Raw genomic sequence first — 14,565 nt, forward strand, 5'->3', positions numbered from 1 at the left:
GTTTTATAAGGAGGTTGAAAAGAGCACTGTCTCAACCTGGTGAAGTGGAAATACAGTACAGGGACTGCTAGACACAAAGCTTTAAAAAAAATAATTAAGTAATCAAAACTATATGAAATAAAACAACCCAATTTCTTGAAAGTTAAATAAGAAAACTTGCATGATTAGCTTTCCAGAATATGAATCAGTAACAGCGCCTCTTTTCTTACACTCCTGCCCCTCCCCTATCATCTCTGTAACAGACTAGCTGATAAGTTATGCCACAAAGAGAGATCCAACCCAGGACTTTTATGCAGAAACCTCCCTGAACAACAGTGCAGTGAAGGAGCGCTAATAAAGAAAGATAGATCGACCGTAATTGTCAAGACCCCTTTCCTGCTCGTTCCTAGTGCTGCTGAATTCCATGTGAATACAGCAGCTAAAGCTCAGTATCATTCATTAATGCCTGGGCTCCTCATTACTGTCTCCTTACACTTTTGAAAGACTCATTACCTGCATAATGGAATAGCGTTTAGAACAGTCAGACCTTTCTTTTGGGCAAATTAATCACCTGCACGCACAGACAAAAAGGAAATTTTAACATTAAATATTAAGAAACTTCAACCTCTGGCTTTCTACTTTCTCAAACTTCTACAAGATGTACTTTTTTAAGAGCAGTGACAGGGAAGCAAGATCTGTGTCATTTCAGGCTGCCCCTGTCCCTTTCCTTGGGTCTGTGAAAAGAAGCGTGCTAAAAAAAAGAAGAAGAAAGAGATACACTTACAGTTGACAGTGACTTTTACTGTTTTGGTGTCAGGAGAGGCAATGTCATTTAAAGCGCTGCATTCGTAGTCTCCAGCCTGGTCCCTTGTGATGCTGGTGATGTTAAGGTATTCGCCGCTGTCATGCTTCCTGGCTGGAAAGAGAAAAATGGAAGCAAAATACTTTCAAGTGTCCACACAGAATACTAACACATCACACAATTCACAATCTATTACACAAGGATTGATGCATTTCATGGTGGATGAGTGGAAAGCTCTCATTTGTGGTAAATAGCTCCCAAGTTTAAGCCTGAACAGAGGATGCATAACAATTAGACATCATATTGAACTACTGATTACCATCCATGCATTCTCAAATAGCACCGTATCAGCAGTAAATTGATCTATTATTATTGATATGGTGGCAGGTAATAATGTTGTGTTCCCAGCCATCCACAAGTGATTTGTTCTTATTGAAGCACATAGCTACCTCCTGAAACAAAGACATATCTGATGACTCAATGCGAATATCAGTGCTATATAGCTGGAGGAGCCAAAGGCTGTGGCCACGAAGCAGCAGAACTGGCATGCAGACTGCATACTGCACTTGATAAGAGAAAGATTTGCACAAACGTGCACGGTCGCAGCTCTAATTAACAATAAATTAAAACATACTAACACTGTTGCAGCTGATAGACTCCTGCTCCCACTGCACATCAATGAATGTAATGAGAAAACAGTGCGAAACAGAACAGTGCGTACCATAATTGTTAGGATCAGGAGATATAAATACACAGAGGAAGATAATTTCAGTGGCCTACACTTGTACAGCTTCTTTTAACCTTGGCTCCTACCAGGCACGATACAATTTCTTTTCCACATGCACAAATTGGTGGCGCGGATGCTGTGCATATTTGCTTGTTCAAAGACAGAGACAACACAAGCTGGAAAGCAACAATAGCTTTGACACAGTTTCATCCAGAACAAAAGGATGTAAATGAAGTTTACTTTTAGCAGCACTGAGAATATGCCACTTACTGTATTATTTAACATGAAATGAATAGTTCATTCATTGATGGATACGAAGTTAATTGGCTGCTATTTCTGAGGTCAATTAATAAAGTCATTTATTTGGTAAACCACAGCTTCAGCTTCCTAATGTGACACTTTGCTTCAATGTGAGAGCACACTGAACATCTTTGAAGTTTTCAGTGCTGATTATGCACATCCATCACCATAGGCTTAGAGATCTGCACTTTTTCATTGTTTTCTAGTATGTTTTAGAGAATGATAAATCACTTAACTGAGCAAATAACTATTGGCTAAAGCTCCATTTAGTCTACTAAAACTGAAAAGAGTCAGCAATCAAACGATTTACTTGTAAAAATGTTACTCTTTCCAAATGAACACCACAGGTCGTGATAGGATATTTGCAACTACTAATTAACTGAAAACAATGTAGGTCATAATAAAAAGATATTACACAAAAATCCTGTTTCACTTAATAATGTAAATACAGGAAATATAGATATTTCTTCTACTGGCATGGCTTGAATTCAGGAGGAGTGTCACCTGTTGCTCTTTAGGGTAATGTTGTTATGCAACTAATGTCTTTAAGTTAATTGGCAACAAGTTATGAGTTTTAGCATGTTTGTTGGGGAATAAACAGCTCCCTGCAGGATTGGTACTGGAACAGCCAATTAACCAATTAAAGAGCTAATAAATCAGCTAACCTTAGCTAAACAGCTAATGTTACCAACATGAAATAAACTGTCCAATAAACACACCTACTTCAAAATGCCTACTACATTTCGCTCATGTTTGTTTATGTTTTGGTTTTCTACTATAGTTTTGAAGCCTGAAAGATTAAAAGTCTTTTTAAATACGTTTTAAATTTATAATTTTTTATCTGTGCCAGATGCTATATAAATGAAATGTAGTTTCCTTATTGGGTGATGTGCAAAATTTAGATAATAAAAGATTAAAAACTGTTGACAATCAACTGATATTGGCAGATTCTGCTCATTGTTGATCTATGGTCTACTGCAGACTTGTCAGTTTTATCTTCCTCCATTTTCTCTTAGCTTTATAAATGCGCTTATATGTAAGAAAGTGCATTTAGCTGCATATTATTGTTCTTTAGCTTTTAAGATAGAATACAGGGTTTGAATGTAGCTAAACAGTCTGAGGGTACCTCAAGTTATTAAAATGTCAACTGTTCATAACACAAGTTGGCAAAATTGTATTAATAAGTAAAAATCTGTGCTGAAATGTTCCTTGACAAAAGCACCCTTGTATGTATTTTACTTTAACAGCTATACTTTTACATTGGACATTGTGCTAAAATCTAGGATTGTAATTTTGCTGTAAAACATTGTGATATGACATTGTGCTATTTTATCCCTAATGTCTTGAGTACATGAAACAGCTAACAGTTACTATGAACACATGCCTGTTTTTCACTCTCCGCATGTGTTGGACCATTTGTTCGCTACTATACCTCCCAGTGTCATCTGCTACTATATACCCCAGTATGGTCTGCTACCACAACTCCCAGTAGGTATTGCAGCTAATAGGAAGGGGCAGCTAATGGGACACGGGAGACGCCCCACTGTTGCTTTTCTCCCATTGGAAACCGAGACGCGGTTACCACGCAATAGAGGCGCATCATTCTGGAGAAGAAACCACACGTGGGTTTTCATTGATTCTCCTCACTGGCCAAACTCATGAGAAGCTCAACGAGCTAAGCTTGCAGGGATACGAAGACCAGCAAATTTTACTTTACTGATCGAAAACGTGGATTTAACACGTAACCCAAGAAAAACCTACAGAGGTTTTCCAAGGAGACGAAATGTTCCTCTTTGTTTTTGTTCCAGTTGACTGCTGACGGTCTGTCATATTTTCCCCTTTTGCCAAAGGAGGAAGGCCGGCCGTCTTTGAGTTTGTTACGGACGCGTAACAAACTCCCCCCTCGTCCCCTGCTCCAGACCAAGTAATCCCGTTTTGTTTTATTTCTTTTAGAAATAGCTTGGGCAGGATAGAGTATGATTTTAGGGTGATTTAGAATAGCCACTTATAGTCCAATGTGTTCTAAGTTGTATGGGCATGCAATGTCTTATTGAAACTTTGATTGCTGTTGGACTCTGAAAGCCGCCGCTCTTTGAAGCTGTGCGTGTCTCACTATGTTTGAACACCTGAGCGCAAACTCAGGTGAACTTAAAGTTGAACTGCTAGAACCTCATGGTGGAATACTCACAGTTCCATTGTCTTCACTCTTCTGTCCTTCAGCCTCATTGCTTTCCATGTCACACCTGTCTCTAGTTCTATTGGTTTTACCTTCTGTTTTGCCAAAGTTTAGATTTTAATAAATCATCGTTCTGCTCGCCCTGTCATCTCCTCGCCTGTCTCTGCACTTTGGTCCACAAAAACCCCAAACTATGACACAAACATTACATTATTATAGCTATGATTGATAAAATGTTGATATTAGTGACATGTAATATCATTTTTGCATCAGCAGTAACAGTTGCTGTATATCGTTTCCATGTCATTTCTGTTTTTTGAGCTTAACAGTCAGAAAACCAAAGAGACCCAAAACTGATTTGACCTAAAAGACAAACCAGAATAAGGACAATTGAAGCTTTTCGGGACAGGGACCTTTTCCATTTGGTGACCCAAATCTTCCCTGTTTGTAAGCTGGGTTCTTATACTAATGAAACCTTGGCGGGTTTTATCAACTACTGTATCCTGAAAAGGTTTTGATGCACTTTTGATTAGAACAGTCTGTTGTAGTGACAACATAGTTTTCCACGTATCTTATTACAGAAAGGAGCAACAGAGATATAAACACGCTCTAGAGGCCTGTTAATAGAATGTAGAGGAATGGAGACGTACATTTCTTAAGTTTCTTTTTTTATTTGGCTGTCATCTCTACATGGCCAGGCTTTGGCACCCTTGAAGAAGGATTTTCAGTGGGTGAAGACTATCTGTACCTGATCCCACTAATGTGGGAGGAGAAGTGCAGTCCAGTGAGTCAATAGAGCAACCAAATGGTGCATAGCAAGTGTGATCTCAGACGAAACAGAAAATTATATAAACATTGTTTGAACGCCTTCTATTTGTGACTGCACAGGTTATGTGTTATAAAACTGCTAGTTTTTCAAAGAATATGCAACAGATTTTGACTCAGACAAGCTGTTTTAATTAAGGAATATAAATAGATCCCATTATTTAAGAGATACACAGAGCTTTGACTAAATTAGTTACAGCTTTTACGACATAAAATACAGACTTGTCTCAAAGAGTGGAAAAAAGTAAATGAGAAAGGTAAAATAAGATTCTTAAATATATTTGTTACAACTCTACATCAATGTTCCATCTATGCTTGTGTTGGGACCCACAGCCATGGATTTCAACAATAAACTCCGGTACAGACATTTCTGGAACTTTCAAAATAAATTGCATTTAACAGACTTTCAGCACAACTTCAGAAGGGGGAAGGGGGGTAGCAGAGGACTTCCCATGATGCCACTGCCCGCATAAAACCCCCCACCTTCCCACAAGTCTTTCTCTTTCCACACGGCCTTCGAGAAGGACCGGTCAGGGGAGGCCCAGCGTGCTGATGTCTTTTGCTGGCAAAAAGACATAAACTGTTCAAACTGGATCCAAGGAAGCCATACGATCATCGATCAAATGCAAAGATAAGTACGGATGAAATACTGTCTGTGTATCCGGTATTTTCATTCATGAACGGGGATAATTAAGGTACAAGCATTGCTTGACTGTCTCTCCGAGCCCCCGCAGACGCAAACGGTGTTCGAGAGAAGCCCCGGCAAAGACGCGGTCTCCCAGCCTGGAAGGAAGACACCACCACAAATGAACACCACAAGTCGTGATAGGATATTTGCAACTACTAATTAACTGAAAACAATGTAGGTCATAATAAAAAGATATTACACAAAAATCCCGTTTCACTTAATAATGTAAATACAGGAAATATAGATATTTCTTCTACTGGCATGGCTTGAATTCAGGAGGAGTGTCACCTGTTGCTCTTTAGAGTAATGTTGTTATGCAACTAATGTCTTTAAGTTAATTGGCAACAAGTTATGAGTTTTAGCATGTTTGTTGGGGAATAAACAGCTCCCTGCAGGATTGGTACCGGAACAGCCAATTAACCAATTAAAGAGCTAATAAATCAGCTAACCTTAGCTAAACAGCTAATGTTACCAACATGAAATAAACTGTCCAATAAACACACCTACTTCAAAATGCCTACTACATTTCGCTCATGTTTGTTTATGTTTTGGTTTTGGTTTTCTACTACAGCAGAGACCGCAGCGGACAGGACGAGCTGCCCAGCTCTCCGGAGCTAACCCTTTTGTTCACAAAGCGAACGCAACTTCAACCCCCGAGGTTAGCTGAAAGCTAACCGCTTGTTGACTGTGGACGTTTCTTCAAGCCCCTTGGACAACGTTTCCTCACCATGGTTCATGAGGTTAGGTGCTTTGGGCAGAGACAGATTTAGGATGAAATTATCTAAATGTTTTTCATTTTATGAAGTTTGTGTGAAACTCGGTTATCTTAGTGCTAGCAGGCTATCTGCAGCACACGGGCCGGTTTGTGTTCTTTGTATGTTTTAAGGTTAAGATAAACTTTATTTAAAGGGTGATTTTAAACAGAATTTTGATCATAATGCGCCATCCGCGCTTATGCATTTTAACCCTTTTATTAATCCTGGTATTTTAAAGGTATGTGTTGATTCTGGTGCTAAGCTATCCGCTTCTTTGTTAGCTTAATGGCTAACCGGTAAGAACACGTGCTGCTACTAAAGAGTATTCAACAGAAAGGTGGTTGGTTTTCAAGCTAGTTCCTAAACATCATTTACTAAATTTGATAACTAAGTAAACCCCATTAAGCCCATTTCTCCAGAAAGATTTGGCTCTTTTTCAAAATACTCCCTTAATAATATTTCTTCGAATATTATTTCAATAAGTAAAGGCAGCTAATGAGACACTGTTGAGAATAAGTCATCCAGAAGGTTGGTTTTATTCAGCAGATCATTATTTAAAACATTATTTTATTAAAATAATATTTTATCTGATCTTGCATTGTGAAGGGTTGTCTAAACACTTGCTGATTATTGCCTAAGTTAGTTCCAAGACTAACTTCACTTCACTTCCAGATTCTTCATGATAATCCTTGGTTCTCAAACATAAACATTGCATGGTAATGTTGCATCACTCTTTTTGGTCATGATTTCCAATCATCTTTAATCAACTTGTTTATATTGTACATAGCCCATTAATCTTCGTTATTCTTTAATTCTGCTTAATAGTTTAGTTGGATTGTTTTAGCATAGTAAAGAGTTTGTTGATTGAAATATGTTTGACTTTGAGTTGACTTATTTTTGTTAATAAATTCTTGTATTTTAAGAAATTGTGTGAATTCATTCCATATATATGTGCAGAGTTTTTGCTGTTCAATAATGTCAGAGCTCGTCTCACACCTTTCTATTTCGTCCTAATACCATTGCCTTACTGGGCTGGTATTCACAGGACAACCCTTAACAGACCAAAATATTATTTGATGAAATATTAAAATATTAATATTAAATAGTATTCTCAGATTCATAATTACAACACTTGGATATTCATAAGAAGCATTTTGTTATCACTGATAGTGGCCAAAAATTGTTTTCATTAACGCTTAAACATAAACAGAAACTATAAATTTTAATGCAGAAAATGATTCTTATAAGTTTCTTAACGGGCTACCATGGTGGAGGAGTTATTAGCATTGTTGCCTTGCAGCAAGAAGGTCCTAGGTTCGAATCCTTACCTGGGGTCTTTCTAATGGAGTTTGCATGTCCTTGCATCTAAGGTTAACAGGTGTCTCTAAACTGCTTTTGGGAATTAGTTTTTTTTTTTGTCCTCTGTGTCTCTTTGATGGACTGGCAAACTGTACAGGGTGTACCTCACCTCTGGAGATAACTACTAGCCCCTACCCCATGACCCTGCGAGGATAAGTATGTATAGACTGTGCGTAGATGGATGGGTGTTTCTTTAATGGATTTGTGTTAGAGATATAGTTGATTATGGCTGGCATTTCCTTTTAGAAAACAAAATGCATGACCATATACAAGTGATAAGGGTAAGTAGATGTTAGGTAACTTAATCTGCTATGCCATGTTTATTGGCATAATGAAAAACATGCAAAGCCTCGGTGACCCGTCCCCCCATGTCTTGTGTCATGTTGTGTGTCTAGATGGGTTTTACTGGACTTCTAATTTCCCCTCTGGGATCAATAAAGTATTTTTGAATTTAATTGAATTCAGGTCTAAACGTGAGGAAATGAAATAGATTTTGTGGTACATAAAGTCGTGCACATCTATATTTACATTTGTCACTTTTGTTGCACTCCTAGTTTGAATAGAGAAGGTTATTGGGATCAGGGGAATTAAATTTTGTGTTCTCTTGTGTCATGATGGGGTATTAGACTTTTGCTGTGATGTCACTGTCATGTTTTATTTAAATCTTTTATCCATATTGAAGGATCCACTGACCATCTGTGGATTAAAGTTTAATCCTCTATGTGTGCCACCAAGTGATCAAATAATTATTAGCTGAAATAATCATAAAGTAAGTCATGCAATCAGTTTAAGTGTGAATATTCATCAGCACATATCTTAAGATTAAGTATTGTTATCATTGGATCATTGTATAATGGGGAATTAAAGACCAAAAAGGTCAGATAACACCCATTACTAAACTAGTAAGTTCATGTGAAAACAAAATAAGTGGGAGGATCATTAATGCATTTATAATTATAATTTTTTTTCCAAACAGAAAACTACCGGTAACTGTTTTCAATTGGTAGTTATTGTAACACTGATGATGAAGAGTCCTTTTCAAATGTATGACAATAATCTGAACCACCATTTGAAATAGTTCGGAGGGAAGCAAGGACAATGTACTGTGGGCTGAGCAGCGTATCTAATCACTTCCACATATTGAGCAGAACAGAAACCAAACGAATGAAGTAGTTGGATGAGGTTCAGATCTTTCTACTGGTCACTGCAGATGTGGCCAGTGCTGGTTTTTGACAGGCTAGTGGTGGAAGAATACCTATTCATACATCTCAGCAACCAATTGGTACAGATACTGGCTCTGCTGGTCATCAGCATGCCATGACTTGTGTTAATATATTGGACAGAGTAACCACAGAATTAACCCCTTCTTTGTAATATGATACAATATTGGAAAAACATGCGGCACACCACAGAAAACAGCTGCAGAATGATTGGATTTGTTTTAACTATGTGGTTTGTTGTTCACAGTTTTAAAGCATATCAATTCTAATGTATCTGTAATCCAAACCTTGGCAAAATTTGATTGTAAGCTGAATTAATCATTTGTCCTGATAATAAGCAAATACTTATGTTTTGATGCATTTCACAGTTTTTTTATACCTGGCTGCTTCTCCTTAGGACTTTCACTTCACATAGAGTATGTTGAACCTTCTTTTACAGCTGCCAAGCGATTGAGACCCCCCTACAAGTTAATAGGAGTTTTAACATTTAAATGAATGTGAATTTTTACCACAGGAACCTTTTGATGGTTCCAGAATAATACCCCCCTGTGTTTTCAAAGTATTTACCAGGTTGAGAAAAAAAACCAAAAACTTTTGTCTGTAAGCGTTGAGCACGTGAAGTCAAATTCCTTGTTTGTGCACACAACCTTATATCATCTATCCATTCATCCATATCTGTACCCGCTTCTTCCATACTGAGTCACGGGGGAGCTGGTGCCTATCTCCAGCAGTCTATAGGGCGAGAGGCAGGGTACAACCTGGACAGGTCGTGAGTCCATCGCAGAGCAACACAGAGACACACAGGACAAACAACTATGCACACACCCATTCACAAACAATGGGTGCACAAACAAAGAAAGCTGGAGGACCTGATAACGTCTCCCCATCATGCCTGAAAGCCTGTGCAAATCAACGCGCTCCGATCTTCACAAGGATCTTCAACAAGTCACTGGAGACATGTGAGGTCCCCTCCTGCCTCAAACGATCCACCATCATCCCGGTTCCCAAGAAGCCCACCATCCTAGGGTTGTACAGGCCTGTAGCCCTGACGTCTGTGGTCATGAAATCTTTTGAGCGGCTGTTGTTGAAGCACCTGAAAGACATCACAGGACCCCTGCTGGACCCCCTGCAATTTGCTTACTGAGCAAACAGGTCGGCAGATGATGCTGTTAACTTAGGTCTACACTTCATCCTGCAACACCTCAACCGTCCAGGGACGTACAGCAGGAACCTGTTTGTAGACTTCAGCTCGGCCTTCAACACTATCATACCAGACATCCTCCACCAGAAGCTCACCCAGCTCAACGTCCCAGCCTCCACTTGTCAGTGGATCAACAGCTTCCTGATGGACCGACAGCAGCAGGTGAGACTGAGGAGCATCTTCTCCTAATCCAGATCAATAAGTACTGGTGCCCCCCAGGGATGTGTTCTATCCCCACTCCTCTTCTCTCTGTACACAAATGACTGCACCTCAGCGGACTTGTCCGTGAAACTCCTTAAGTTTGCAGATGACACCAGCGTCATTGGACTGATCCAGGACGGTGATGAGTCTGCATACAGACAGGAGGTGGATCGGCTGGTACACTGGTGCGGTCAGAACTACCTTGAACTCAACCCACTCAAGACTGTGGCAATGGTGGTGGACTTTCGGAGAACACCACCCCCATACACCCCCCTCACCATCCTCAACAACACTGTATCGGCCGTGGACCACTTCAGGTTCTTAGGAACCACCATCTCTGAGGACCTGAGATGGTCTTCACACATAGACACTGTTCGAAGGAAGGCCCAGCAGAGACTGCACTTCCTGACGCAACTCAAGAAGTTCAACCTTCCACAGGAGCTGCTGGTCATCTTCTACGCTGCCATCATTCAATCTGTCCTCTCTTCATCCATCTCAGTGTGGTTTGGCTCATCCACAAAACAGGACAGGTGCAGACTGCAACGAATAATCAGGAAAGGAGAGAGAATAATCAGGGCTGACCTTCCCTCCATCCAGGACTTATACAGGTCTAGGGTCAGGAAAAGAGCTGCTAAAATCTCTGCAGACCCCACACACCCTGCACATAAACTGTTCAGAGCTTTACCTTCAGGCCGTTGCTACAGAGCATTGTTTACTAAAACCAGCCGCCACAGAGACAGTTTCCTCCCCCAGGCTGTTTCTCTGTTGAACATTCAATAAAGTACAGAACAACAGCATACAGATGTTGCAAATGCACCTTTTTTATTAGATATGTGTATATTGTACATTGTAAATATGTGTATTCTGTAATGCAAAAACAAAACCCTGATTCTGTAATGCAAAAACAAAACCAAAGAGCAAAGTGTACCGGAGTCAAATTCCTTGTTTGTATGTACAAACTTGGCAATAAAGCTGATTCTGATTCATACCTAAGGGCAATTTAGAGAGACCAATTAACTTAACAGTCGTGTTTTTGGACTGTGGGAGGAAGCCGGCGTACCCAGAGAGAAACCACGTGCACAAGGGGAGAACATACAAACTCCATGCAGAAAGTCACCCAGCCGGGAGTCGAACCAAGGATCTTCTTGCTGCAAAGCCAATCTTAAATCAATAAGGCTTAATCTTGTTGAATTTTTCAGCAATATGTTTTTGCCAAATTTTTTTATTTCGTATACAGTTCACATTTATTGTTAATTTTACCTGGAATAGATTATAAATCATTACCACCTCCACAGCTTTCTGTAGAGAAAGTAACCCTCCTTGAATCAAAAGTTAAGGGTTTCATACTGTTTATGTTTTGAGACACAAGAAAAAACCACATCGAACACTACATATTTGAAGTTATCCAACATAGCACTAATGCCGCATGTCTGTACAGTGTTTAAAATAATTCAATAAAATAAAAACAAAAAAACATAGGCCCCCTTCCAAATTCCTTGTGTTTCAGCTTTTTTTTTATCATCCGAAACACACCAGTAGTTCAGACTGAAATCTGATTTAGCTGTTATGGCAAGATCTTATACCGACTGTTCATGCTTGTAAACCCTGTAATGTGACCAAACTTAAACAATTTTGCAAAGAAGAGTGGACCAAGATTTCTCTACAGCACTGTAAAACAACTGCAAATGTAAAAGTTGCCAGTTACTCCAAACCCCTGTAATTGCTGCAGAGAAGGGTCGTACAACCAGTATTATTATTATCATTGTTATTTTATTAAGTGGGCAATTATCACATAGGGTCAGATTGTTTTGGATAGCATTTCCCTTAAATGAATTAAATCATCATTTAGAGAACTACTTCTTAAATTTCCTTCTGGTTATATTTGTCTGATAATTAAATATGTTTGATAAAAACAGTAGGTGTACATCAGTGAAAATGTCTTTAAAACCTTGCTACATTTACAGCTTGGAGTTTGTACTGACTTTATAAGTTACAAGGTCGCTGTGACAGAATTATCTGTGATAGTTCTGTTGCTGAAAATAAAGGTGTTTTGTTTTCACAACAGGAGCCTTTCTCCCACACACTCAAAGACTGAACAAGATGTTGGTCCTGAAGTCCTGGATTATAGGTAGTTACCCGCCCGGCGTCAGGCACTCTTCTGGACCCCATAGTGGAAAAGCACACCAGAAACACTCGGGGTAAAATAGTGTTACAGGGAAATCTTTTTTAGGGGGGTTGCACAATCAAAATGCAGCTTTGGACTATTGACAAAAGCATTACTACACTGTAAAGTATTTGCCTGTGAAGGGTCTATTAACAAATTTGTATTCTTTTCTGTTATAGGTGTAAGTAACAGTGTTTCAAGGAATAGTGTTCCTACTTCAGCTGGGTAGAGTAAAATGCTTTCCTACAGTAACTGGCATGTGTGAGGGATATTATCATGCCTACTACACATTAAAGTAAAATCCAATATATTCATTTTAATAAATGCATAAATACTCTGCTTTTACAGATTACTGCGTAACATTAGTGATTACTCTTTGGCTTTTAGAGAGGATAGAGTGCCAAAGATCAGCACATACACAGCATTGGAATATGCTTTTGAATTTTTATTTTCTATAAGTACTCTGTAATACGTGTCCTGATAGGAGTTTACAAACTATTTATCGTCAAACTAAAAAAAAAAAAACTTTAACAACACAAACACATGCTGAGTAACTTCACTAAATAATTGCACTGCATGGCTGACCTGAACACTGCCCCTGATGCACAGCACCAGTGTTTTTCACTGCAGTGCGAAACTATGATACTCAGGATGTAGAAAGCCATTGTGTGTGTCTTTTACTAGGGCAATAAAATCAAAAGCGCTGACCCATGTGGGCAACTATTCTTGTTGCTCCCAATACAGTTTGCCAAATGGCTGAATCAAATGCTTTGGTTTTCATTGGCAGCCACAAGAACGTATTTCCACTCCGTAGAAAACACAATGAATTCCTTGTGAGCCAGTAGGGGGAAAACAGTCTCATATGGCAGGCACATGTAGAGTAATCAATGCCTGATAAACACCATTCAACATATGGAGAAAGAGTTTATTTTAATGAAAAAGGCAGATTTGATCAAAGTTTTTGCTCTGCTCTGCTCTCCTAAGAGGTGGGCAGGGTCATGTTTATTTATCCTATCACCATTTTACAAAAAGCAGCTGCACCTGTGCTAAATTGCCCGTTCAACAGGTGTTGGCAACATTCAAGGCAAATTTATGCTGATCATGGTGGACTACCTTGGCCATTACAGAGATAAGCTGATTATATCAGCGCAATTTTAGAAGCAGATAAGAGTATCACCATAGTCACCGCATATGCTTTCCCACTGCATGAATTTAAGTTTAACCTTGCTGATTTGCTTCATTTTTTAACTCAACTTGAGCTGAAACAGGAGTCGTAAGAGTTTTAGAATGGCAATCGCAGCCTAGAATATAGCCTAGAATATCCATGAACACAAAAAAGTCATTTTTAAGAACTGTCTTTGCAAATTGTAGACAAATGAACTGTGGGGGGTAGAGTTGAGATAAAATCCTCAACAGTACAACAAAAACAGCTATGTGGATTTGAGTTTAGTCAAGCACTCTGATACTGATCAAATATTAAGGCACTGATTAGGACCTAAATCTAATATTTGGGACACTTAGTTCACACATATGAAAAACAAATGTTTTGAACTAAAGAGGTCTTAACTGGTTCTTTTCTCCAGTGTTTTCGTAGCATAATGATACTCTGCCAACAGGCTGTTTTCCCAATGCATGTCGCAAGTTTTGGATTATGAAATGCTATTGAGGTTTTTCGTTAGATGATATTTCATCTGAAGGAAATATTAAACATAATTACAGACCACTCTGGAACAAAAGCAATGAATGTCATTTAAAAAAAGGCTCATTAGATTGCAGCCATTCTCTAATGCATGAAAGTAACATAATTTCAACGCCGGATCTGGTTGCATCTTCCTGTTCATGCTGCAAATGGTACTCCTATTGATTGCAGAAGGATGGGTGCACTGCAAAGGTCAAATCTATTAAACAAGAATCCTGTCCTTGATACATTGTTTGAAGATCATTATATACAGCATCCTAAACATTTATATTACTGTAATCAAAAGATTGTTAATAATATGGTGTTCTAAAGGATAATAAAAGAAGAAAAAGAAACTAACTTGCTGTAACATGAAACCACCAAGGGAGTACAACAGCTTTGTGTGAGACCATGCCAGGAGATATCTGAGGAACTGACAGAGGCCCCACTCACCAGAGGGACATGTCACTTGCAACAAATTAAAGAAATC

At 38.9% G+C, this 14,565-nt stretch overlaps 1 protein-coding gene across 2 annotated transcripts in view; it reads right to left on the reverse strand.

The window, feature by feature from the left end:
* The window catches only part of negr1 (neuronal growth regulator 1), a 234,616-nt gene that overhangs the window by 86,896 nt on the left and 133,155 nt on the right, over window positions 1-14,565 (reverse strand). For both annotated transcript variants that reach the window (XM_047375287.1, XM_047375288.1), the window contains exon 4: window positions 764-895. In XM_047375287.1, coding sequence (XP_047231243.1) covers window positions 764-895 — 132 coding nt within the window. The remainder of the gene's footprint in view (window positions 1-763; window positions 896-14,565) is intronic.

This window comes from Girardinichthys multiradiatus, chromosome 9, assembly GCF_021462225.1.
Source record: "Girardinichthys multiradiatus isolate DD_20200921_A chromosome 9, DD_fGirMul_XY1, whole genome shotgun sequence".
Taxonomy (NCBI): Eukaryota; Metazoa; Chordata; class Actinopteri; order Cyprinodontiformes; family Goodeidae; genus Girardinichthys; species Girardinichthys multiradiatus.